Source organism: Symsagittifera roscoffensis, chromosome 1 (assembly GCF_963678635.1).
Source record: "Symsagittifera roscoffensis chromosome 1, txSymRosc1.1, whole genome shotgun sequence".
Classification (NCBI taxonomy): Eukaryota; Metazoa; Xenacoelomorpha; order Acoela; family Convolutidae; genus Symsagittifera; species Symsagittifera roscoffensis.
This window is the reverse complement of record NC_087062.1, coordinates 10,762,571-10,788,900: the sequence shown is the minus strand read 5'-3', so window position 1 is coordinate 10,788,900 and position 26,330 is coordinate 10,762,571. Positions and strand designations below refer to the sequence as shown.

General features: G+C 35.4%; 3 protein-coding genes across 8 annotated transcripts in view; 1 reads left to right on the top strand and 2 right to left on the bottom strand.

The window, feature by feature from the left end:
* LOC134857240 (ankyrin repeat domain-containing protein 27-like) overlaps positions 1–12,298 on the bottom strand; it is a 56,849-nt gene extending 44,551 nt beyond the window's left edge. For both annotated transcript variants that reach the window (XM_063873617.1, XM_063873616.1), the window contains exons 1-7: positions 12,079–12,298; positions 11,641–11,769; positions 10,160–10,219; positions 6,999–7,176; positions 6,185–6,390; positions 2,631–2,776; positions 2,012–2,295 (exon numbers count right to left, since the gene is read on the bottom strand). In XM_063873617.1, the coding sequence (XP_063729687.1) occupies positions 2,012–2,295; positions 2,631–2,776; positions 6,185–6,390; positions 6,999–7,176; positions 10,160–10,219; positions 11,641–11,769; positions 12,079–12,186 (1,111 nt within the window). In that variant the 5' untranslated portion in view covers positions 12,187–12,298. The remainder of the gene's footprint in view (positions 1–2,011; positions 2,296–2,630; positions 2,777–6,184; positions 6,391–6,998; positions 7,177–10,159; positions 10,220–11,640; positions 11,770–12,078) is intronic.
* Positions 12,299–16,783: 4,485 nt separating this feature from the next.
* LOC134845356 (zinc finger protein 593 homolog) lies at positions 16,784–17,489 on the bottom strand. The gene is made up of 2 exons (XM_063862318.1): positions 17,216–17,489; positions 16,784–16,869 (listed from the first exon to the last, which is right to left on the bottom strand). The coding sequence occupies exons 1-2, from the start codon at positions 17,487–17,489 to the stop codon at positions 16,784–16,786; spliced, it is 360 nt and encodes a 119-aa protein (XP_063718388.1).
* A 364-nt stretch (positions 17,490–17,853) lies between these two features.
* On the top strand, positions 17,854–25,282 carry LOC134854439 (histamine N-methyltransferase-like). Of its 5 annotated transcripts, none has more exons than XM_063870714.1 (5): positions 17,854–18,520; positions 22,979–23,149; positions 23,689–23,834; positions 24,093–24,385; positions 24,705–25,282. In XM_063870714.1, the coding sequence occupies exons 2-5, from the start codon at positions 23,001–23,003 to the stop codon at positions 25,047–25,049; spliced, it is 933 nt and encodes a 310-aa protein (XP_063726784.1). In that variant the 5' UTR covers positions 17,854–18,520; positions 22,979–23,000; the 3' UTR covers positions 25,050–25,282. The 5 variants fall into 5 exon arrangements, with proteins under 5 accessions (XP_063726784.1, XP_063726768.1, XP_063726776.1 ...); XM_063870698.1 differs by having other exon boundaries at positions 17,855–18,596; XM_063870706.1 differs by lacking the exon at positions 17,854–18,520 and adding an exon at positions 18,695–18,773.
* The last annotated feature ends 1,048 nt before the right edge of the window (positions 25,283–26,330 follow it).

The window sequence follows — 26,330 nt, the reverse complement described above, 5'->3', positions numbered from 1 at the left end:
GAAAACAATTTATTAAATGATGAAGTCTTGAAACAAACATAGCATGAATCCACAAGCCAAAATAGTTTAGTTTCTCGTCATTAATACCGTCTTCATAACAAAAGTAAGGTAAAAATTCGCGACTCTTTGCTGCCTTCTGCAAAAATAACAACATTCATACCTTTGCAATGAAATGAGAGATGGTTAAAAAAAACTCGAAAAACCCTTTTTAGTTAATTTTTATTTTCGGAAGTGGCCGTTACAAAAAAAAACTTCGAAGCCGGCTAGTGTAATGATTTAAAGTAAAGATTTGAGCTCACGGTCTCATAAGCTGACTCAGTATTTAGCAAAAGTAAGGTAAAAATTCGCGACTCTTTGCTGCCTTCTGCAAAAATAACAACATTCATACCTTTGCAATGAAATGAGAGATGGTTAAAAAAAACTTGAAAAACCCTTTTTAGTTAATTTTTATTTTCGGAAGTGGCCGTTACAAAAAAAAACTAAGACTGAAAGCTTGAATATGATGCAAAGAACGGCGCCTTACATCATTGCACTGACGTGCCTGAAATATTGTTAAGAAAAGCAACAAAGGCTATAGTTTGTTCCCTCTCTGGGAGTGATCGAAACAAACATGTGAGAAACGAGCAATCTAGCAGACTAACAGACAGAAAATATGACAAAAACCGGAGAAAAAAAATGATCAACCGAAAATTTTCAGATCTTTGTCTTAAATTTGTCTTGAACAAACATCCTTCCATAACAACTAGGACAAAACCTACGAAGTGATAAGAAAGCTGATAATTCTTGAGCATACACGTGGAGCCGAAAAAATATATTCTCAAAAAACTCAAGAACTCGAAAAAGTCCCCTTCAAAACATTTAGATGAAATCACGCCTAAATCTATCAGGCCGAACAAAGAGAGAAAAAGGAAAAAACTGATATAGTGCAATCGGAGTTGGTAAATTTACAACCAACATAAAACCAAATTTCAAATAAAACGGAGATTTGAAATGCAGACATGCTCGATTTTTTTTTGACAAAAGTACAGATTTGGCGATGACACAAAGTAAATGAACAAAGTTATCTACGGGAAAAAGTTCATTGGCAAAGTTCCCACTGCAGCAACTAAGCCGACAAAGAACAAGCAGACAAACAAAACTTTTATCATTTGCAAAGTCCGTACTGTACCAATTAAACCGAAAAACAAGCAGACAAACAAAAGTCAAACGGATTTTTGTCATGAGGAAACCACTTCCTTAGAACAAACAGATTTTGCCCGGATCTAAACCAATTACCTTCGCCTTAACAGGTACGTGCGTTACCTCTATTTCACATGTGCAATATTGACGCCTTGATTTTGATTTGAGTTGAACCGAGGTATTATATATTTCAGGCGATTTTGTTAATTTTTTGTTAACCTGAAAAAACTATATTCCGATTTACTGATCGCAAACAGTAGCCGGAAATGAAGCATAGAACAGATGCTATGAAATTTCCAATGATACAGATCGTGATTATAGCAAAAGCGAACACTTTTAACTAACACTTTTATTTGCGAGTTAGGTTAGAAAAAAGATGGTTCGCACTAATACACTACGCTCGAAGCCGGCTAGTGTAATGATTTAAAGTAAAGATTTGAGCTCACGGTCTCATAAGCTGACTCAGTATTTAGCATCCTCACTCAGGCGAATGACAAGAGGACAGGTCTGATCCAGACTGAACTGCATAGGTAATTATGAGAGACCAGTAAAACAAACAAAGCAGAAGCAAAACTAGAAGAATATCATTAGGCAAATGTTGAATCACTATTTTTACAGCAGTAAGTCTTTCTTTCGTTCGATTTGAGGGCAATCAAGGAAAGAAACAATTACACGTTTACCGCCTAATTCGTTCAATTACCCGCTAAAATGCCTTTATTTTGTTTGTTTTGCTCGTTTTTAATTTCACTGTCTAGATCAGACCCGTCTCCTGGTCATTCACTTTCAATCATACCAAATCGATTTCTTCTCAATTTGAAGGAAACTGCCTTACCCGCAGAATTGAATGGTCCTGCTAACGACACACCTCTTGGGAAAAACGCCTTCCGCGTGGGTCCGCCAGCAACACTGCTTTTCGGTCGGAATAAAGGAGGCGAACTTGCGGACGAGTATGTTGTGCTCGTGATTGTGGCTGTTCTTTTGCTTGTGTGTGAGGTTGACGTAGGAGAATTGTAGAAAAGTAGGCTGAATGAGCGTTCGAGACAGTAGGCCATCTCCAAGGGACAGTGGTGGGTGACTACTTGGTCAACTTCGGCAGCTGATCTTTCCAGGTTTATGCTGAAAATAGGAGCAAAATAGATTTCAGAACAGATAACACTTTCATGTTACTTTCTGCATCTTTTTAACCTTTTATATTTACATTTGACCAATTTGGAGCCTTAAAAAGCTAAATAGCAAAACTAGCAAAGGACGGATCGCAAAAAAAAGATCCTGATCACGTTTTGAAGATCAAGATCAGGTCGGAAAGATATTTGAAGCATATTTTCTCAATCATCGCTTTTTTGATCTGCAGCTCATTCTAAGTTCGATAACTCAAATAGACAAAATATGCATAACATGAAGATATGGAGAAAATGAACTAAGCTCGAAATCAGTGAGTGGAAAAAACTTGCCAGTGTTTGGCGTCCAACTGTAGAGTGTGATGAGTGACTTTGTCGGCCAAGTAGAGATACTGTTTGTTGAACTCGACCTCAGCCGACTTCTCAAGATTGAAGAGCTTCGTGAAAACTGAGTCGTGAAGAAGACCCATCAGATATGTCTGAAAAAAATGTATAACTCAATTAAATTAGCTCAAGTAAAGTCTTGTTGGTTTTTTTTTGCAAAATTATGACGAAAAACCAATAAAAAACATTTTCACAGAGTAAAAAATGAAGCTTGATCAGCAGCCGAAGCTAAATTGGAACGTACTTAGATGATGGAGATTTACAGAAAGAAAACTACTGTAAGTTAGGCTCAAGAGTTATTCTTAAAGATGAAAAATTTTAAAATATGTCTTGCACTTTGATACTTCCACTTGCAAAAACAAAAGCGCAACTCGGTACCTTCCATTAACATCAAAAGCATAAGCAAATAAAATTCAGACAATTAAACCGAGACTATTGTCACAGAAAAAAATTATACGAATCAGACCAACTCGATGATCAATAACAATAGAAACAAAACTTTTGCTGTGGCCGAATCGAACCTCCGACCTGGAGATTAGGAGTTTCACGTCCTCATATCTGCGAAACTATCGCTTGAAATTTTACCAACACTACCTACCAATACTGCAGCTACAGTTTCCAATATATTGCCAATGCAGAAAAAGAGTCACCAAACCAAAATACAACTATTTGAAGTTGCCGGAACAGCATATCCGATCTGTAGATATGCAGTCTAAGGTCCTCGTTGGGGTCGCTGAGAAATCAACTAAATTTGGCCAGCAATAAAGCAGCTGAATATGAAACTAAATTGCCAATGCTTGGAAAAATATTAAGACTGCCAACAAAACGAGCAATTTATTTGCAATTTTGACTGGAAAAAAAGTGGCTTCGTAGCATCACACTACGCTCCGCGCTTGTGTAATTTTATGCATTGAACAATTTTAGAAATAAAGTTTTGGCGCGCATAATCCAAATTGCCTTCCAACGAAAGCCAGTCTCTCGACAAAAACCTGCAATAAACTACTGTACGATGAAAACTTCCAGAAAAAGGGAAAAAACTGGATTATTTTGATTCTGTTATTTGATTTGATTTGATCATTATCTCAATCTGCAATCAATCCAAATCTCAACAAGAGTAAACTACCTAATTGATAGCAGTTACCGTGCAATTGTCAAACATAAATCATATGTCAAACATCTGAAAAATCAAAGTGTTGCAAACAGCAAAAACAGCTTTACTGGGACAAACTTCCGACAATTTGCAAAAAGAATGGCAAAGATGCGATTTCTACCGTTCGCTTAAAAATTGTGGTAGTGGTCGAATGAAGGATGATCACCGCGGTCGCGCCTACGTGTCGCGAGCTTGCAAACAGAGGGTAAGACTCGGGGTGAACGAGGGTGAGCTTGGAATCGGATAATTGAACTGTCTTTCTTCTGGAATTTCAAAGTCATTTTATTTCATTACTATTAGATAAGTTCGGATGTTTGACATATCGGATGTTTGCCCTAGACTCCTCGATTGCGTAAGCCAAGACCATAGACGCATTCTGATTTTTGATGACATCGAACAGTCTAACTTACGATTTTACACTAGAGATTGATACTTCCTCTCAGTCAGAGCTATAAGAGAAAACATCTGAGTTGCCTAAGATTTACGAATCCAATAGCGAAGTACAGTTGGCACAAAATATGTTAACTGGCCTCAGCTTGGTACCAAATCAACATATCAATTTATTGGCAATTTTCTGACACTTTTTGTGAAACAAGAGGTCCGTTAATATTTCAGATGATAAATTTTGCAAAACAAAAAATTAGAGCCTTATCTAGTCCGTCTTAGATGTGTTTAATTGAAAAAAAAAACAATTGAAATTGTTCTAAAAACTTCGCATGCGCTTTCTTGTAGCATTCGGAAACACGCTTGAAATCTATACCATAATCCGCTTCTAAAAATGCTCTGCACAAGCAATTTATTACAAGAGCAACTGCTCGTCTGGTAGACTCCAGGCCCCTAGATAGGGACTAAAGACCAGGCTACACTTCAAGTATTGCATTTTTCTAGCACGAACTCAAAAAAAATAAGCAGAACAACCAAATAACGATATTGACGTATAAGTATAATGATTTAAAAAAGAAAAAAGATTTGATTTGTCAAGAAAATTAGGCCAAATTTACCAAAATCAGTATCAAGTTCACTTGAAGTTTGCTAATATCGAGATTCGAATCGGAGATCAAAGGTCAAGTAATAAGCAAGGTAGTTTGTGATGAAAACTTAGTTGTATTTAGCAGCAGCCGTTTGCTCCCTTTCGATTTTTGCTATTTAGTACTGGGATCTTTTAAATATCGTGGGCTGTTCAGTCCTGACAGATTTTGTCACGGGGAATCTATTAGACTTCAAGAGTCTTGGATAATTTATTTTTGGTGATTTGAGAACACTCGATCAAGGGGTGAGTATTTTATTCCATTTGGGAAACCTTCAAAATGAATTTCGAAATTAAACTTAAATTATTTCACGCATTTTACGTCATTTGCACTTTTTTCTGGTCATTGAAAACTTGATCCTTATGAGCTTGAAATTAAACCAAAAATTTCAAGCTGGTTTTTCTCGACACTGAGACTGAAATTAAAATGGGCCCTTCCGTCATGCGACGGTACGTGCACAGGTTGAAAAGGGCGGTACCAAAGCTATATAAACTGAAAGGGCACTGAATATACACTGAGACTGAAAGGGCTTTAATATGATATATCACTCAACTTTTCCGATAATTTTTGTGGTACCCGATTTTGCGTGGAAAAAAACGAAACATAGCCAATCAAACATTGAAAAAGAGTAATGAACGTAAACATAAAAAACACTGACTTTCTTGAAAAAATCTCAATTTTCTAGAACAATTTATGATTGGCTCTTTGAAATTCTAGAACAGTTTATGATTGGCACTTTTCTGATAACATTAACCCAACTTGAGAAAACTGGATCAATAGCTAAAGTTTTTATTCCGCTGAAAATCTAAAAATTAAATTCCACTTTCGAAACTAGAAATAGTTCACGTTTTTTCGCGCCATTTCTATGTTCGTATTTGGAGAGTGCTATTTACGTCACTTTCAGCAGATGCATTTCAATTCAACTCAAAGAGTGCATATATACCGAAGTGCATTCATAAATGCATCAATATGTATGAATGCACATCTGTAGTTATTAGAGACTTTTAGGACTTTTTCTCAAAAAAAATCGGCAAGACCCGTATAAGAGTCTTTACTACGTTCATTACTCTTAAAAAACTAAAACACACCCGAATACCAAGTTCCTCCCCATTTTTCAAATTGTCGGAACAATGAAACATACATTTCACCCACCTTACATTCTTTTAAACCCCGATGAACCTCTGAAAGGGCTTCAGTATTATTCTACCAAGTGTCTAAACTTAAAGGAAAAAACACCGAAGCGGCTTTTCAACTGGGAAACAAAAACTCAAAAATGCTATGCAGATAAAAATAACAGGAATTACTGAGAGAAAGTTGGAACTAACTTCTAGGGAGAGTTTTACTGCCTGGAAGTAATAATGGTTCTCCTTGCAGTGTCTTCTGTAGTGTGGATGCTGGAGGAGATTGTGAAGAGCCTGCTGGTAGAGACCTGAACAACTCCCAACTACTTGGTCAGCAGACTCGGCCGAAGAGATACTGTTGATCACTGGCGACACCAGCAGGTCAATGCCACGCTTCACTTTCGACTTCCCTGTAAAAATTGGTAAAAAGAGGGTAGAAATTGGGTATGATTTAAACTCATCATCTGATCTCGTGAGCCATCTTTTCCCAGTTGCATTGCTACTCTACTGTTAATATTGCTGTTAACCTTATTCATATCGTCTTTGATAAACTCTTTCTTCTTTATGAAAAAAAAATGGAATGATTTAGCCATATTGATACTAACAGCCGAGCACATATTGGAGAAAAAACCACATTCAAGTTTGAAAAGGGAAACTAAAAAAATAGAACTTAAAATCCTCAAAGTTGACGCAAAGGTCTGCCTGAAAATTAACCTTCACACCTAGCCAAATAGCTATACAACATTCACACATATAGCAAAACAGCTATACAAGTAGCACAGAATGTTCCGACCATATTCTATTCTTGTCAGGGAAGTGCCAAATATAGTTTTCAAACTTGTTTCCATTTGAAAAAGTCAAAATTTTTTTTAGCCTAAATGACCAATTTAACAAAGCTATCACTTTATTCGGTCGAAATTAGACGAAAAAGCTAAAATTTCAATGGTCTGAACAATAATTGATAGACTTCTAAAAGGATTAAACTGGTTCTATTAGATAATACATTTACTGTACTGACTGGTATTTGAGGTCCATAGGAAGTCCATACACTGTTCCTGCGTAGTGAGTCTCTGAGTGAACAGTTCAGAGTTGGCCACATGTGCCCAGCTGTCGCCCTCCAGCGGCCGATCCACGCAGAGCACCTTATAGCTGTGGTCTGCCTCATTCACATAGTCCTCTTCGAACAATACTTTAACCTACAAAAGACAATTTAAAATAAGTTACCCTTGTGTTTTCCCGACAAAATATAAAAGTTTATACCATTTTAATTTGATTTTGATTGAATTTCGTAGCGGGTATCACAAAAACGAAAACTCGGACACGCGGAAAATTTTCACGGCGAGCCAAACAAACAAGTATCATATTCAAAGAGAATCGACTAATACGAAAGTTTGCGACTTCTTGGCTCCGCTGCGCCTATACTCGCATGAGTCCTGGATTTCGCAGTGTTTGACATATCCTATGTCAGACGAAACTTTTTTTCGGCTATTCGAAGAAATCAAAAAGAAAACCGGAAAAACTTGAACATTTAACTCCATTAACAACACGTCACACAAGAAAAGGGTTGCAAAAAATATCTTGAATGAAAAATTTTCACACAGAGGCAAAGCTGAGTCCAAAAAAAATCGAAAATGTCGAAAAAAACTAGATCCATCAAAATGAATAAGAATTATTTTGAAAAAAAACGCCAAGCCACGAGAATGTGAAATTAGCATCGAAAAAAAATTACAAAGCATGAACAAAGTAAAAAGTAACAGAAAACATCATAGCAGAAACCCTTGAAGCCGAAAAAAAAACAACAAGACTTAAAGACTTATAAAAATGTAGTAAGTCCCCATTGCCTCAAACATTAAATCCGTTTGACACTGCTGACTCTCGAAATTTTACCAGTAGAAAATAAAATATAGCACTGACTGTTTTATTTGAACTATCTTTTCTAAGAAACACGTTTTAAAAAATAATAATTCCAGTACTGGAAGACTGATTCAAACAACAGTAGACGGTAGCTTAGCAAGTGTTCAAAAATTCCGACCGCATTCAGAAAAAAAAACTCGTTTGTTGTGTGTTGACAGGAAAGACGAAAGCTTAGAACGTTAGTAAAACAATCACAATCGACAAGATTTGTAATCAAAATTGATAAAGAAAATCGAAACTTTTTTTAAGAAATATTAAAAAAAAAACTTTTTATTGCCAAGGACGTTCTAAAACAAGCTTCGAAACTTCGAGGTGGAACTCAGTTTCAATGAACATTTTTCCTATTCTCTCGCTAAACCTACTCTCTCGCTTAACCTAATCTCTCGCTTGAGTAGCTCAAAATTAGGCTAAAAAGCAAAAATTTCAAAACGATTTTTCTAGAAATTGAGATTTTTTTTATTTTCTTGATGCCGTTCAAATCAGGACTGAAGGGCTTTTAATATGAGATATTATTCATTCTACTGATTGTTTGTGCTACCTAGAAAAACTACAGACGCCCGAAGACACTTTCATTGGTCGCAGCAGAAAGGAAATGAAAAAAAACTCACTTCCAGGACAGTTTAAAAGCTGCTAAAACGACTCCAATTACGCATTTTAGGGTCAGTTAAAAATGGCGGAAAACCAATAGAATATTTGGAACAATCCAAGCAGGTCAACGCAATGTAATTTTCAAGCTCTTAGTAAAGCCTTTGATAATAATCAGCCAAGTAGAATTTTTCCAAAAATTGTTCATATAACGGACTGCTTGGCCCATATCTCAAATTTTTCAAAAACCTTTTTTTTTGAAAAAATGACGCACTCTACATATCTTGGTAAAATGAAATCATCCGTAAAAAAAATTTCTTCTGAAGTACCACATGGGTCAGTGTCAGCTTCGATACCTACTTTTCACTTTTATAATCATACAACACATGAAAAAACAAATATGGTCTGATATTCGTATGTAAAGGAAACTTGACCTCGAAGTCCAATAAAAACAAAATCAACCAGCACTGAATGAAACTGCAAAACGGCTGAAACGGTCTGTCGCTTTTTAATTTTATTATGTTCACAAACCACATCCTACAAAGGACGACATTTAAACATTTAAAGCCGACATTTAAACGACGATCTTTGCATATTCCGATGTGGAGGCAATTTCAATCTAAACTTCGAATAAATTTTGGAAATCGAACACAAAACAGAACTGAATGAAACTGCAGAAAGAAGACAAAAATACTCTCAATAACCGAAAAAAAATGTTTTCATAAAAACTTCAAGTTATCAAACAAACAGAAGGTCTCAAGACAATCTCTCAGGCTTAAAATTCAATTATTGCAAATGTTGTTTACACAACATAACAATCATTAATGCCATATACGCCTTAATTTCAACTGACTGAAAACTTCAGAAATCAAGTTCAAACTACTCAAAAAAGGAAGCACTGGAAGGTCAACTCGAAAAAACGGAAAATCTAGAATGCATTTTCGTAGCTATAATGCATTCTCGTAATTGCAGCATTACCTTTTCGGCCGAAAAGATTTCGTCTCCTGCAGATTTAGTCAGCGTAGAACTGGCGATTCTATTGTAAATTCGAACGATAGCAAATTCGCTGCAGACAGCATCACCTTGCGTTTATAGAGGTTTGGAATTTTACGCTGCGATAATTTAATGGCCCAGTTGAGCAAATCTTAGCCTAAGGTGAACGAAAAGCCGACATTCAAGTCTTTATATACATGTAGCAATATCCTCCACCCGCACAGCCTCTTATATTATCACAGCATATTTTATCCTATATATTAAACTATTTGTAATTTTTGCCCTGCCCGAATAATTGTTAAGTAAATGCCCGCATTCGGACTGATATCCGTTGCGAACTTGCAAAACCAGAGACGCGAACCGTTTATGAAAACGACTGGCGGTTAGTCCACTGAAAGAGTTTTTGAAATAGGATGAAAATTACAGTAGGGCGAAAATTATGGCAAACTTAAATTGTGATACGAAATCTGAGACAACTTTTCTCTTCAATTCACCTTCAATCCATTTGGGTGTTTTGAGTGAATCAGTAAACTTCAAACACTCCTCGAAGAACAATTTCGATCGATTCGGTTCTGAAATTCTCATGAAACGAAAAACCTGTGCACGATTTCACATTGAGTCTCGCTAATACATCCGACACTTTTTATTGCCAGTAAAACGAAAACAAAACAGCAGATTTTTACGTACCCTTCTGTCACACTCGAAACCAGATATCGTCTCCAAGTTTCCATTGGCCAATTTCACTTCCTAGAAACACAAAATACTAAAATATAAAATTAAAACAAGACTGCTCGTATCAGGGCGAAGCCCTGAATGTTCCGACTGCCTTTTAAGGTTTATGGAGCAGCAGTAAAAACATTTAAAAAATTAAATGAAAGAAAATAAAAATTTTTTTCTAAAATTTGAAATTTTTTATGTACACGCCATATAAAGTACAAAAAGAGAGATTTCGTTCCTTGTAACAAATCAATTATGGCAAATAACCTCCGTTCAACCAATTTGGAACGATTTATAAGACGGATTAAATCTCCGCTTACGCGTTAATAGCGCGAATTATATCGCGCGTTAATTGTCCCAAATTGTTCAAAATGACCAAAATGGCAATCTTTAAACCCTCATATCTTTACGAAAAATGATCACAGGTCAAATATCTTTTCAAATTTAAGCTCAGGACAACAATACCTTTTGAGTGATATAAAAAAATTCCGTCAAAAATGGCTAGTTAAAAAGTCGAAATTTGTCTGAAGAAAAAAAAAACCCACCCCGAGCACAAATATTCCGTTACTTTCGGTACGAAAGTCGGAACAATAAGAAATTTGTTATGCTTATTGTCCTTATATCACTCGTAGCCCCACTACTTATTTAGTTTTTAAGAGTCGTGTAAAGTAACACGTGAAATGACTTAGTGTTTGACTAAAATTATGACAAAGCCTGTTAAGCGAGTAGCACAGAGCTGTGTTAGCACAGTTTTTTTCAGACTTTTTGTTGTATTTATTTATAGGCGGGAGAGTGCAATAGTTGTCAGTCGTTAAATTTATTTCTGAATATAATTGAGAAAAAAATTTGCTCTATTTAAAAAAAAACGAACACCGTAACTGTTCACTCTAAATTGAAATAATGTAGAAATTTCAGAACATTTAGTGACAAGGTTCACATATTTCAGCTCGGATATTTTCGTATATTTCAGCTCGAACGAACGACCTTCAACAATATATTTCCTTGGAACCCATCTTGTAATCAATTGTGACACCCAAATCTGCGAGAAAAAAGCTCGCCCGAATCCAAACTGCTTGCATCCTCCATTAGTCTAAAGGCTGAACAACTAGTCAATGGTGGAACAAAAATCACCCAAAGAGCAAGCCAGCTACGATTTAAACCAGCCGAAAACATGTAACTGTTACTTGATAGTTATTAAACAATTTTGTAACAGATAAGAAAGTCGTACACATTTCAAATAAAAACAACTTTCGGTGTTGTTCTGAACTCCTGTTAATGTTCTTAAGAAAATATATAACATGGCTGATATTTCTTCATACACCAAACTTAGGAGTCTCTAAGCCCTGAGGGCATAGACAGTACTACACTATCATCTAAATCTAATTTTGTTGGTGGTGTTGTGGGCAACCAACAACAGCCTTATTTAGTATAAACGACGAGCAGTCACTGACCTTTCCACTGTATGTGTTAATGGACGCTCTGATATCTTGATGGTCTAGACGTGTCTTCAGAATGTGTGTTGAGATCACTTCGCAAGTGAGAGATTTCACATCGAAGCTACCCTGACGAGGAACACAGATCTAAAAAACACTTCAAAACTTAAACTTTAGAAACTATTTCGTCTTCTTGAATCATTATTAATACTGGGATCATGCATCGAAAACATTCTCACGCTATGCTAATACTTTTTTCAGTGCGATGCTGGGATTCTTTCACTAAGATTTGATAACTTAATTCGATGCTTCCACGAGCAGCATTGAGAATTCTTAGGTGGTAGCATTATTGTGAAACCTCACTACAAACCATTACAAATGCAGGATTCCATGTAAGATGCCTCTAAGAACGATGATAAAAGAAATTCCAAGTGGACAATTCTTAGTACCACTTACCGTATACCGTTTGGTAGAAGCATCTTTGAATATTGAGGTGTACTCGGTCTTCAGATGCACAAAAAACTCGTTCACACTCAAATCTTCATCGTAGTCCAGAAGCGACATTTTAAAATGAATTTCGTTTAGCTGTTGCTTCCCAGAATTACAAATTTTAACTTTGTTTTTAGCAGGCTAATGAACCTAACTTTGTTGTTTCTTGAATACATAAGGCATGAATAAATCTGAAATTAAAAGGAGAGTTCTATTTAAACAGAACGAGTTCTAATTTAAGCACAAGAGGCTCCGCAAAAACAACTGTTTCTGCTTTCAGGCATCTTGATTTAAGTCAAAACAGACTAAACCCTTCTGAGAGATGCTTAACTACTATATTCCACTCATTTGATTCACAGATTCTGACCCAATTGCGCGTGATTGAGTTTGAAATCATGCATTCAACGATCACACAAATCGGTAAACACAAATGCATAAAACAGCAAAACATATAGAACAGTATGCCAAGTATATGGAAGATCTTCATAACGGGGTAAAAAAACAGATAATTAAAAGGAAAAACAAAATTCGAAACAATTTTACACTTCCCCATGACAGCGTCAGATACACTTCAACATAATACAAAAATAATAAAACAGCAATTTATGCAGAATATGTTAGCACAAGTAAACCAAAATTTAAAATGCAAGACCGAACAAGCTGGAAAACTCAAAATATGCACTACTTTGTTAAGTTTTTCCGAGCTTCAAAAAACATCTGAAAGAAAAATCAGCAATAGCTTCCAAAAATAGGTTTGGGTATAGTTAGTGTAGCCACTAAGAAGACTATAAATGAGCTGCAGCAAATACATCGACAAAAAAACTGTAAAGTGAAAGATATATGAAAGGTTAGTACATAATACCGTAAAAGGGATAAGAATGCAACAATCAATTATGCGGCCAGTTATCAGGAATCGTGAGCTCGAACAAAATGAATGAATTAATATTTGTCAATTATTTGCGTTTTGTACTTTTCTAATTTTTAATTTGCTTTTTGGGTCCAAAAGGAGCAACGCTGTAGTGCTAAAACGTCCTATGACAGGACCGCTTAAAAACAGTTAACCCTTAGGGTCAGCTAAGGCTGCAGGTACCTGTTTGATTATCTTTATAAAAAATGTGCTGATTCGAAAGGTAATACGTAATTTTCGAAATGTCAAAACGTGGACATTTATCAAGTCCATAGATGATTCCTACCTATTAATATATATTTTTTCAGGGTTGGCACGGTCGTTTTGAGGAAATTTAACAAAGTCCAAAATTGGGTCAAAAGGTCAAAGTCCATAGCGAATTCCTTTCGCCAAACTAGTTTATACAGGGGGTACCCTCACAGCTTGTTTTCTTTTCTATTAAACCCTCAAAATTGGCAAATCTTAGATTTGACAGTGAAGTTTTCGAGAAAAAAATCCAACAGCTTTCATCATTTCGAAACATGAATTTTTCCTGCAATCAATGATGCTTTTCTACTAAAAATAGATTGTAGCCAATATGCAGAAAAACTTCCTTGCACCTGTTCTTTCGATTGAATCCTATATCTCAGATTTGGCAAACCCTTTATCTCAGAATTGGTCAACGAAATACGGTCTAAATTTAAAAAATCCAAAACTAAATTTCCACAAAAAATTAGGGCGTAACTGCTTATACATTGAGAAAATTCCTTAACCTTGTTTTCCGATTAAACTTATTTGGCAGAGTATTTCAAATTTGGCAGGATATTTTTTCAAGAAAATGAAAAAGTTTCCAAAAAATGGTGTCAAAATTTCAAAATTTAGACATTTTCTAAGGCCAAAATTTTTTTGCACCAAAATTTGGGCTGAGTATCGAAATCACGGTTACATATTCTTTTGGTGAAACCTTTCTCTCAGATTTGGAGTGTATTTTCAAAAAAAAGCAAATAATCCAAAAATGAGTAGAAAAAAACATCCACTGAAATTTCTGAAGGCCATAGAACGTCGGGTAAAACAAGATAATACTATGTAGCTAAAAAAACAAGATAATACTATGAAGCAAAATTAAACGAGATCCAATGCTGCAAAGAACCACAAAATAAATGAGCACTTTTATTTGCGACTTAGATCCATATTATGACAAAAATTTGAAAATATAGTTTTTGAAAAAATCAAAATATAACAAATCAAAACTAAGTCCTCCCCTTTTTTATCTTTTGTTTTGCTGTATTTCCTTGCTCCTTAGGATCTGTCGCTTGAGAACATTTAAGAAATAGCTTGCTGAAAAAACTGTTTATTGATAACATCAATTTTGCATCTGATAATTTGGTTATACCTTAATTCTCGAATTGATTTAAACTTTTCTACGCAAAAAAACACAGAGCTAGTGATTTCAAAAATTGAGAAAACAGATTTTTTGTGTCATGGCAAATATTCTCTGATTTAGAGCGGACAAAAACCGTCAAACTACTTGACCCCAACAGAAAACTTCACACCTGTTTTCCGTCATAGTAGCAAAAACCAGTTGTTCATTAGGTTTGAACTTGAGTGTACAAAAGCGTTTACTACATTGAAACAAAAACATAAGTTCAACAAACTCTATGAACATCTTCTCATCAACTGTTTGTTTTATTTCTACATATGCCAGCACTGTTTTGACAAATGAATAAAATTAAACCCCACATATGTTCAATTATACTCTTTAGTTTTGATACAGTGGCGAAGCAGAGCTAGGCATCATTTGCGATATATCGCAAGTATAGCAGTTTAAGCTGACGAAAAAAAAATAGGACGAACAAGGGAGAAAACAAATTTGAAGTAAAATTTTTTTCGCAAAAAAACACAATCTTAAATTAGGCTTATATCATAAACTCAATCTTATATCAGAAACACAGTAGATAAGCACAATCTTCAATCTTAAATTAAGCAGCATAAGAGCTTAAATTATTTTCAAAGCGGCCACAATTTAAGTTTTTACACCACAACTGACCTGAACTACTTTAAAAAAAAACGTCAAATTTTCCATCAAACGACAAAAAAATATGTGGACGAAGCCGGTACAACAGTAGCCAAAACTATTTAGGCCGAACACGCTTTTAAGCGAAAAATAACAAAGAAAAGGATTTATCGTCAGGATAAGTTAACTTACAAATTACAGAAGTAAATCAACAACACTTGAAGTTAAAATTAAAAAAAAATTACACCACCAGAAAAATGAATATACAACGAACCCAACAAAGCATAAACAGACAAAAGAAAGTCCGACAATTCAGTTTTTTGCGGAAAACAATCTATCTCATACATACTGAAAAAGAACAAGGTCAAACGGGTATTCGAGCCACGGACCTAAGAAAGCAAATGCGACCACGTTACTTCTACACTAAGTGGGAAAGAGCTTCAATGATGTGGAGGTTCAATAAGAAAGCAAGCTCAATTTCTTACAGATTTGTAAGGAAACTTGTTTACGGGAAAAAGTCTATTTTTTGAATACAAGACACTTGCTCTAACAAGTGTAAAAACATAACTAAAATTAAGCATTGCTAAAAGACAAAACGATTAAACCGAGGCATATCAAGGTGAGTCGGCAAAACATAGTCAACAGACACATTTATAAGTGTCCATGAACAAAAAAGAATTATATTTTATAATTTTTGAAGAACAAATTAAATCACGTTTAAGTTCTTCGAATTTCAAAAATAATTTCTGATTCAAATTTTTTTCTTAAAATTTTTCAAAACTTATATTAATTCTCGTTATTTTTCTCGTTGCAATTTTCTTATAAGATTAAGATAATAAAAGGGCACAAAAACTGCATATTCAAAGCGCCTGACAATACTTCAAGGTTGAATGAAAATTCGCAACAAGCAACGATGCGTATTAAGGAACAAGCAACGTTCGGAATAAGCAACTTTGCACTGTTGCGCATAGTTTCGGTGAGACATTAAACGTGCGCGCAGATAATTGCTTGCCATTTAACCAGACTAATCTATTACAAACGCAGAATTTTTAAAAACTTAAGCTTGCAGAATGTTCGTTGCGCTTACGTCGATACTTAAGTATAGTGCTGGTAATTTCGGCGCTGCTGCAGTACCTATTTATCTGCAAGCAATCATGCAAGTAGCAAAGAAATGGAAATGCAAACGTTTTAAACCTCATAATGCTAACTAACTAATTAGTAATTGTCACCCGTTATGACTTGAAGCCTCTAACTTATTTTCCCTTCACTCGTTCAAAACTGCCAGTAAGTAAAAAAACAAATACTAACGATTGACTGAAAATACAGGGTGTCCCCCAAAAAAGGATCCAAACTGGAATATCTCGACTACTTGATCGGTTCTTTTAAAAATTTTGCCCATTTACCTAGCAGCCCAAGACACATGTTTTGTAGTAAACGGTAAAACTTTGTTCAACCTGGAAAAGAACTGCCGCATTTTTCACTCTACAAAAATGCAAGCTGCGTATAACCTTTGGAGACAAATAACGAATTCGGATTTTTGAATTTGATGTAAAATCGTTGAGTTGCCACTGTCTCAAATCGAACACAAGTTTTTAAAAATACAGTTTGAGATAGTTTTAATTTCGTATCCTCTTTCTAAGCCAAGATCAGCAAATTACAATATACGCTCTTTATGCAGATCGACAAAGTTTCGCAATGAAATCTCTCATCGGCATTTCGGAAGAAAATTGGAACCACCAAGTCAGCTCAGAAACTTCAGGTCTTTTTTTGGTTCATTCTGTCATCTGTAGTGATTCCTTTCGAACATCAATGTCGATTTTTCGGAACTTTGGCGCAGGTGCTTGGTAGCTTCCAAAACCTGAACAAAAACAACTGCGGTTATGAGCATTGATATTTTACTGCACAAATGCGAGCTTCGAATTAACAATATAAGGATCAGATCTTTACTCATCCAAAAGCCATCACTTCAAGCGCTTAAAAAATAATTTGGATCAAGTTAAAACCCCCCTTCCCAATATATCAAGTTTAGATCCGCCATCCCAGCGTTCAATTTAATTTAAATTTGATTGGCCGAAAATTTGAGCTCAGAACCAAGTTAATATTCTCCCCCCTAAACGGATTGGGGGAGGATGGTACCTTGGTCCAATAAGTTAATTGAAAATATCGAAAAAACAAAAATATGTGATATATGAAAAGTTTCTTACCAGCAGCTGCAAGCGATTCCTTGTGATCAAATGCGTTATTGTCCAGGATTTTCGCGATCTGTTTCTTGTGGTTCTTCGACTTCTGATGACAAGAGAGTGACTTATCGTCTATAAAGTGTCTAGCACAGGGCACGCAGTAGAACTGGGCTTCGCCAGGTAATTCTATATCTGGCTCCTGATTCAACAATTTTTCTGCTTTTTCGGGTTTGGTGTCATCGGCTATTTGGTCATAATCTCTCTTTCTGTTTTTCGTTTTAAATCGAGCCTTCTTCATGACTAAACTTGAAAAAATGATCCACATAAGAACTTTCCAATTAAACATTAGGCGATCCATGAGAACCCAAAGTGCCAAATTTAGCTCTATGTTTAAATATTGCTGACACAAAACGTTGCTTAGTTTTTACTAATCCAGCTAAAAATTTGATTAAATTAATTAAGTACACATTGGTTCCTAATTCAAATAACGTCCTTTACACATGAAAGCACAGCGGGTTTATTTCAGACTAAAGCAAATTCATTCACGTTTGTCTCCTTTGATCAACGTTGTTTCTTTCATTGTCATTAAAAACCTTGCTGAGATCATAAAAAACATCACCAAGCAGTATCATTTGACTTAGTTTTTTTTGTTACGTCAGTGGCGTAGTTCATGTCATCTCATTTGTTCCTTAATTATAGTCCTGGTGAGGTTTTTTAGAATACCTTCGGACCATTAATTCACCTTGTCATCGTTGCCAAAAATAGTTATAGGATTTCAACTGAGATTTGTTCCGGTGGCACGCCAATTTTCTGATCCCTATACGATTAAGCAACCGATGTTTCTGCAAGGTAGTGCACTTCCCCATGTTATCAGTAATATAGAAAAGAAACAAGATTTAGCCAGAAACGTGGTTCCGGATTTATAAAAGATTATCTTTATTATTTCATGGAGACCATTCAACATTTACACACAGGATCTGCAACTCAAGGCAGCCGTTTCCTTATACTGCACCGGAGCAAAAACCTTTAATTCTTAAATTAGTCGACAGTAATTACGCTTAGCTGTTTCGAGTCCTACATTTTTTAACCAACAAACATTCATTTTAGCCAACAACAAACCGGTGGCACCAATAAGTGAAGTTAATCTTTCTTTGTAGGAAATAAAGTTTCAATTCAATAATAAGTTTGACAAGAAATTTATTTCGAAAACTATTCATTTTCAATTTCAAATATACTTGCTCATCTTATTTATTCAACTCAAATTTCAAACTGCTTTATTTTGAAAGCAGATCAAAGTTGAAGAACTGCTTATTACCAACTAAGATAACAGTGAGTATTACACATCAACGGCTAACTCCGTACATACCATACGCACATAACAGCCATCGACCCTTCGCAACATCAGGTGAGCTTGAGCTTAATAAGGCCAAATTAGCATACGCCCAACCCTTCAACTGTTTATGAATAGTAAAGTATCCAAAAAGGGCTGTTCAAACATCAAGGGAAAATATTTCAATTTACGATGCATATAAAACAAGGCCTGAAATAATGAATTTAAAAACAAGAAAATCAGGCGGCAAGCGTAAGTTTTGCTTTACTTTTCAAGTCTCTTCTGCTTTGTAGCTGGAGAAGCTGATTTCACTCATCCCAAGGGGTCCGGGAATTTTAATTCGCCTGACTACTTTGCAATTTAAAATCTCATTTTGTTGGCACAAATCATACGTGCTCATTGTCATTGGCATTAAAAACAAATCTCCCCCTGAAAATTGCAATTTCCTCACACGCTAGATACAATTAAATCTTTTGCTAAAATTGGAATACGTCTTTGAAATTGACAATAGTAAATAGCTTATAGCAGCAAGGTAAGTTTTTCTAATAGCATTCCGGAATTGAAAAAATCTTGGTTTGAAATTTGAATTGGTTTCTCAATAATTTGGTGCGCCTTGGACTGGTAAAATCTTGCGCCTTCAAAACGCAGAGTTTGCCCTCGTAATGGACTCGTAATACCAGAAAGATAATTCAAAAAAATTGTTTGGAGAAAAATCGGTCTGAAATTTCTGCTATTGAGATTAATTTATCACTAGAATTCACTCAAACCCTGAAAAAGTCACTCACAAAATGATTTTAAGTTGTCCCTGATTTGTTACTAACATTTAAAAGGACAAAAATTCATTTTAAAAAAAGCAAAAAAAAATCTCTCTCCCTCTTCCAGTTTGATCAAATGGAGTTAATTTCATCAAAAAAAATATCAATCATAAACTTTTTTGAAATTCAAAGAGCTTTAAGGCCAATTTTGAAATTCGAAAAGCGAAGTTTTTTCAAAAGGTTTTTATTTCTATTTCGTTGCGTTCATTGACTCTTTTCCAAGTGTCTGTTGGGATTTTTTCCTTTTCCCCACCTGCAAAATTTTACTAGTAAACTTATTGCTAACATTGTCCGATTGTAACAAAAATTGGCATGCAGACTAATTAGGCTAAGCCTTGACCAGCATATTTGATAAACAGACTTAAAATATTACGCGCATGCAGTTTCTTTCACCTTAAGTCAGTACCATTCTTCCAATTTTATGTTGGCTTTAATTTGGTTTCTAAAGAAGAGTTTTCATTTTGCATTCCAAAAAAAACGACTTCTTACTAAGTACTAAATTGAAGTGACTTTCCAATTGGTGATGTACATGAACTCAATTGAACTGCAGGAAAGTCGCTCTCTAAAATAAAAACCAGAATGGCAGAAGAATGACGTCAATTTCATATTCAAAATAGAAACTCATTTTTCAAGGCTACCATAGGAGTGACAAAATCTCAAACAAAAAATATGATAACCCGAGAATAGCCCGGGAATTTCACTTTATTTTCTTCAGTTCAATAACATTTCCAACATCTGATGACTACTTCTAAACTTGATACAATACGCTTTTAGGTATTTTACAATGGAAATTTTACTGAGCTGATATATGTTTATGTTCAAGAAAAACAACTGTTTACCTTTGTTTCATAAGAATTGACATTCTAAAAAAAATTAGATTCCGTTTTTTTTATGAAATAAACGTCTGTCATCAAAATGATTTGACGATTATCCTTTTACATTTTGGACTGCGGCGGGAACCATTGCCTTGGGTTAGTTTTGCGACGCAATCATACTAATTCTAGTTAACACTAGCGTGGGACGCACCTCCGGTGCTTCAAATTTTTGACAACTCATAAAAACCGCACATATTGGAAACAAGATCTGCAGCCTTTTAATGTACTCTGACAGCACCCAATTACAGGTTTGGTAATTTCAAATTTCATAATTTTTTTAATTCCAATTTTGAAAAATAATTAACGCCTCAAATCTCGAAAGCTTAAAAGGCCTCAGGAGAAAATTGGAGGCAAGATTCGTAACCCCTGGGAGTACTCTATAGCCCCAAATACAGGGTTGACAAATTCAAATTAGAAAAAAAAATCAATTTCAGTTTACTGAAAGCTTTATAATTTATAAAAACCTCATATCTCGAAAACTACAAGGATTTGAGCAGTCATATTTGGAGGCAAGGTTCGCAACCCCTGAGAGTACTCTGATAGCCCTCAACTACAGGGTTAGGAATTTCAACCATAGTAATTTAAGTGATAATTAGTCGACGGCTTCCCACATGAAAAAAAAAAACAAAATTTATAAAACAAAACATGACCTTTAAACTTGATGAAGCCGGCAGCTTCGCTTCAAACAAACTAACTCAGCAGCAGGACAAATCCGAGAAAAATATACATTCAAAAAATTCTTGGAAAAAGCTAGCCAGTTGAAGAAGTCTATCAATAGGCGATCACTTTCAACTTCAAACATTCGACTACCTAAAAAATTTCCTCAAAGCAGTTAAAGCAATAGCAGCATTTTTCCGCCCTACAATTTTGACGAGCTTGCATGATCTTCAATTTAAAAGGCGAAATCTTCGGATCACATTAGCTGAGGAAAAAAAACTTCGACGAGGTTGCATGGTTTTCAATTTAAAAGGCGAAATCTTTGGATCACATTAGCTGAGGATTCAGAAAAAAAAGCTAAAACTAGCTGAAATAAAGTAAACATAGCCAACAGACAGTTGGAAACGAGTCAATGAACACAAGTAAAGAAAAAAAATTAATGAACTTATTTTTAAAAATTCAAATTTTTATAATAAAAAAAACAGATGCCCTTAAAGCTCTTTGAAACTCTTGAACTATTTATGATTGACACTTTTTTTGAATAAATTAATTCAATTGGAGAAAACTGGATCAAAAGGCAAATTTTTTTTTTCGCTGGAAAATTCGATAATTAAATTCTACTTTCGAAATTAGAAGATCACGTTTTTCGTGACCTTTAAGCTTTCGCTTTTCGACAGTGGAGTTCGCCTACCTTTCAGCAAAGGAAATGAGCTCAACTTAAAAAGAAATCAGAAGTCAAACCGCGATAAAGTAAATTTGAGCCTGTAAAAATGTTAAGACCTTTCCAGAAAAAAACCATCGCGGCCTATGTAAGAGTCTGAACTACATTCATCGACTTATGAAAATGACAATTAGACAAAAGCTGGGGACCGTACCTTAAGCATAGAGATAAAAAGCATTAAAATTTGAAATTTTCGAAAAGATGTTCATTCAACTCAAAGATTTAATAATACTAATACTATCAACAACGTTCCGGCTATCGATCTCATTATTTTATATCAGAAAATTGGTTGCGAATGAACAAAATAAAAGAGTTGACATAGCTTTATTCAATTTATTGTTTAAAATATAGCGAAAATTAATAATTAGTCATGAATCTGCTACTAAATGGCCATGCCAAAATGTTCTTCCAGAATTGTAAATTTACTTAGAATACGCACGCGATAACACTTAAATAAATATAACAGAATTTTATGCTATTTTAACTATATGCTATTTTATAAAGCCCCAAAAAGTTTGCTACATTGCCAATTTACAGAGGGTTTTAGCCAGAGAAGGTTCTCAATCTTTTATCATGTCTTTCGTGCATGTGAAAAAAAAAACATTACAAACTAGCTAGAAATAAACTGCCTATGGCTCTATTAAGCAACTAAATTAACTACGCAAAACACATTAAAGTCCGCAAAATATGCTCAAATGTAACACATTTAGCTTAAAGGCGGTTAAGCGCAGAAAAATTGACAGAAACAGCAATTATCAGAGATAATACTAATGGGGTTTAAGAAATTAGACGACAAGCAAATTAGTCGATCAGAAAATAACAGAATTAGAAAGTAAATTGCTTGCAAATTGCGGGAAAATTATTTACAGACCTAAATTAAACTTTGGTAAAGTAAATACTGCTTGTCCAAACACAAATCAGGTTACTAATGTCACAGTTGAATAAATTATGCATTTCAAAATTTTAATTAACTTAATTAATTAATTAATTAAATTCATTTGATGTTTTATAATTAACTTAAAAATAATTTTGATCAGTTCTGTGATTATATACTCTTTTTGTTTTCTTGTAACTTCATTTTAAACAAAAAGTTTTCATTCTAAACAAAAAAAAATCAGTCGAAAAAACCGAGATCAATTGAAAACGATGCTTCATACCTATAAATCTCTGAAAACAAACGTAAAACCTCAGCTTTTTTGCATTTATTTGAGCCCCTATCGTTTAAGATCCCAATCACGACTTAAAGGGCTGTAGTATTGAACTACAGTTACAACGCTAAGTGCGTTTTTTAGGGTTAACCTTAAATCATGCAAAAAAAACTACCAAGCGCTATTTTTCCCCACTCTTCGAGAGGTCGGAAACAAAAAGATATCCAACAATTTTGCTTAGAACGAACACTCTTTAATCGATAATGAGCTCGGCGCCGGATACCACTAACAGCACCTCTGGAGCGGGTAGCATCAGATCTCTCTACTCGGACACGGGGAGATACCTGCAGTCGTTCGGGGCATTTCTCAAGGACTCCGATGAACACGAAGCAATCATCAACTGGATCAAGACGTAAGGTCATACACAAACATAAAAACTGACTTCTTTCATCAAAGACAATTTCACGATATTTCCCATTATAGCTCCCAGGACATGTAAGCCCCCAATACAGAAATTACTGCTTGATGAATTCAGGGTAAATCCAGGATTAATCAGAAAAAAAACAGACCCAATTTTGCTGCACAAAAAAAAACGACTGAAACACCCTGACTAGACAAATGAACCCCACTGTTGAACTATTTTATGATATCGATTTTTGGTCGACATACTAAATTTTTCCAAAGGCTCCCTTCGAGCCAATATATACTAATTATTAGGGAGAGCGCAACACGTTTTTTCTTTAAATTCGTTCCATCTGCATTTTATATATAAAAAGTCCTTTCAAAAGTCAAACTTACGGAACATTGCTAGATAGAGATAGCAAGAAGATGAGAATAAATTTTGCCGACCAAAAATTCCTTATTCTATGAGTCAGTTCATCAAACCAGTGATTTGAAAAATATTTATGACTAAAAGCTACTAATGGCTCTTAGTATGAGTTTATTTTGAAGGTACATGGATGAGATGATAGTGCACCTAGGAGGGAAGAAAGACCTGAGACTGATGAGTGTGGGCTGCGGAGACGGACAGGTGGACTTAGTGGTGATTGAGAAGCTGCGCAATGCACACTTCCAAAACATACACGTCACCCTGATAGGTAAGTGCATACTCGTTAACTTCACTCAATTGTCTTCACCTAGTAGAGTTTGGTACGAAAAACTCATTTACAAATTAACCATGGATAGTCGGTTGCCTAACTTCTCAATGGCATCGAAAACTTCAAAGACAAATCACACTATCATCGAAGAAAAAAAAATACCACACTTAATCTTTTGAAAAGCCTAAGTACGTTGAGCAATAGAAAACATGAATGCTGTTTTACAAATAATGACATTTAACCGAAAGAGTTTTCCAGACCCAAGTGGCGAGCAAACTGACAGATGCCGAACACTTCTTCAAAGCTTGACTACTTCTGAAGAAGGACAGGCTCAAGTCACGTTGACCTTCAAAACTACCTCCTTTGAGGACTACATAGCGACATTTGAGGCCTCAGGAGAAGCGCTTCCAAAGTACGATATGGTTTACCTGGTGCAGATGTTGTACTACGTCAAGAACCCCTTCAGCGTGCTGGAGAACTCTATCAAGTCTCTGGAAGGCACCGGGAGGTTGTTCCTGATCCATGTGTCAGGACACAGCGGATACGCAAAGGTATCAGAACCTTATAATCTACTCTATAATCCCAATCTAGATTCTTTCATAGCCATTCGAAGATTGCCCTATTACTATTTCAAATAACAGGTATTTCTACTAAGTTTTTGTAAAATCTGGACTCTAGGCAATGATCCATGGCCAAAAGACTTTATCACTCTAAGTTGTTGCTGTTGTAGCTACATTTCACTTGAAGTCGTGACCCACGTACATCGTTTCCTTATTAGCCAATATATAACTATTTGATTTGCTGACATGACTCTTGATGAATATCTATTTTTGATTAATTTACTTAAAAAATATATGGAATTATTTTGAGGTCTGGAAAAAGTTCGGTCCTCGTCTTCCACAAGACGACAACTGCAACTACACAACAGCAGATGACATCCGCAAGCTGTGCGACCAGTTGGGAGACCACGTCCACGTTGACCAGACCGAAATCGAGTCCACTTTCAACATCGGATCCGACTTGAGGACATCACTGACCGGACAGCTGGCGGTCGATTTCATAGTTGAAGCTGCAGAATTTGTCGAAAAGGCACCTGAGCCGCTGAAAAGCGAAGTTCTCGACTTGATAGCGTCGGACGAGTGCACAAAGAAAAACGAAAAAGGCGAGATGAGTTTCAACAACAATCTCAGCGCTATAACAATGTACGTTCGTTAGATGCCTGATGCACGTTGGTAACGAATACAGTCACTGCAGAATGCGGAACTCTACTTTATAGCCTGATTATTAATTGTATTTGAATGGTCTCTAATTTGCGGCTGATAACTTATAAAGGTCGTTTGTACGTAATTAAAATGTAAGCAAAGTTAACAAACTTCTATGTAAATATGCTCGAATAGTTGTATGCAAAAATTACACCACTAGCAATTGATATGTCAATTCCTGGTTTGAAACTGACAAGGCAAACGATAGCAAGTCTTCAAATTTTGAGGCCATTTCTTATCAAACCCCAAAACAAGACAACACTGTTATACAGACAATACTTGGAACTTCGTATCCAAGCCCAGCAAAGCTTATTTACGAAAAAGAATTAATCAATGGGTGCTAGGGATTTTGGCAGACCGGTTTTTCAGCAGAACAATCTTTCAGCAGACTCAGAACAATTAGCAAGTCAGAACGCTAGCTTCAAACGCGGAATTGGCGATTAATGACCGTTTGCTCCGCTGCGCTTCTATTCGGCACGTGTTATTGTGCGCGTAAACCTTTGTTTAATGGCTAACTTTGACTATCGTGTTTTTGAAGTTGATAATTTTGCTGACAAATCGTGAAATAATTGTCTTAATTGGGGAAGCTTGACCCAAGACTGAGCGTCTTTTTCGGTCTGTCAATCAATCATGTAGTTTATTTCGTTGTTCTGCAGAAAGACTCAACTTTGATTTTTAAGCTAAAAGATTCGTCAGCTAAACGATCGGTCCACACATAAATTACATATGTTAGCTACTCTAAAAAAACAAATGAGCTACCATCGAAATTATGTTTCGATTTGATTACTACAACCGAGTTCAATGCCAAAACAATAACTAATTCAAAGAGGGAAGGACTTGCTGACTGAAGGTTCGCAGACATATTCTTTGGAACTTTTTACACGCAAAAAACGCATCACAAAAACCTCAGATGATGTCGAGTGATATATCAATTTAACGTCTTTTCAGTCATGATTCAATCAACATTACACAAAGTTCACACTTTCGAACAAATGCAAAAAATTTGAATTGCGTTCCATTAATTAAGCCAGCAAGTAGACAGAAAAGGTGTTGATAAAGCTGTGAAAAATTAATTTTTTTTCGCTGTTCTTTATACCAGAACTTTCGATAGTCTACCACTACGATAGTCTACAACAAAAACAATTGAAATATCAAAAAACACAACATTAATTGGAGTAACGTAAACTTAAAAAACTCACTATAACAAAACATTAAATTACCCTTCCCTCCCAAA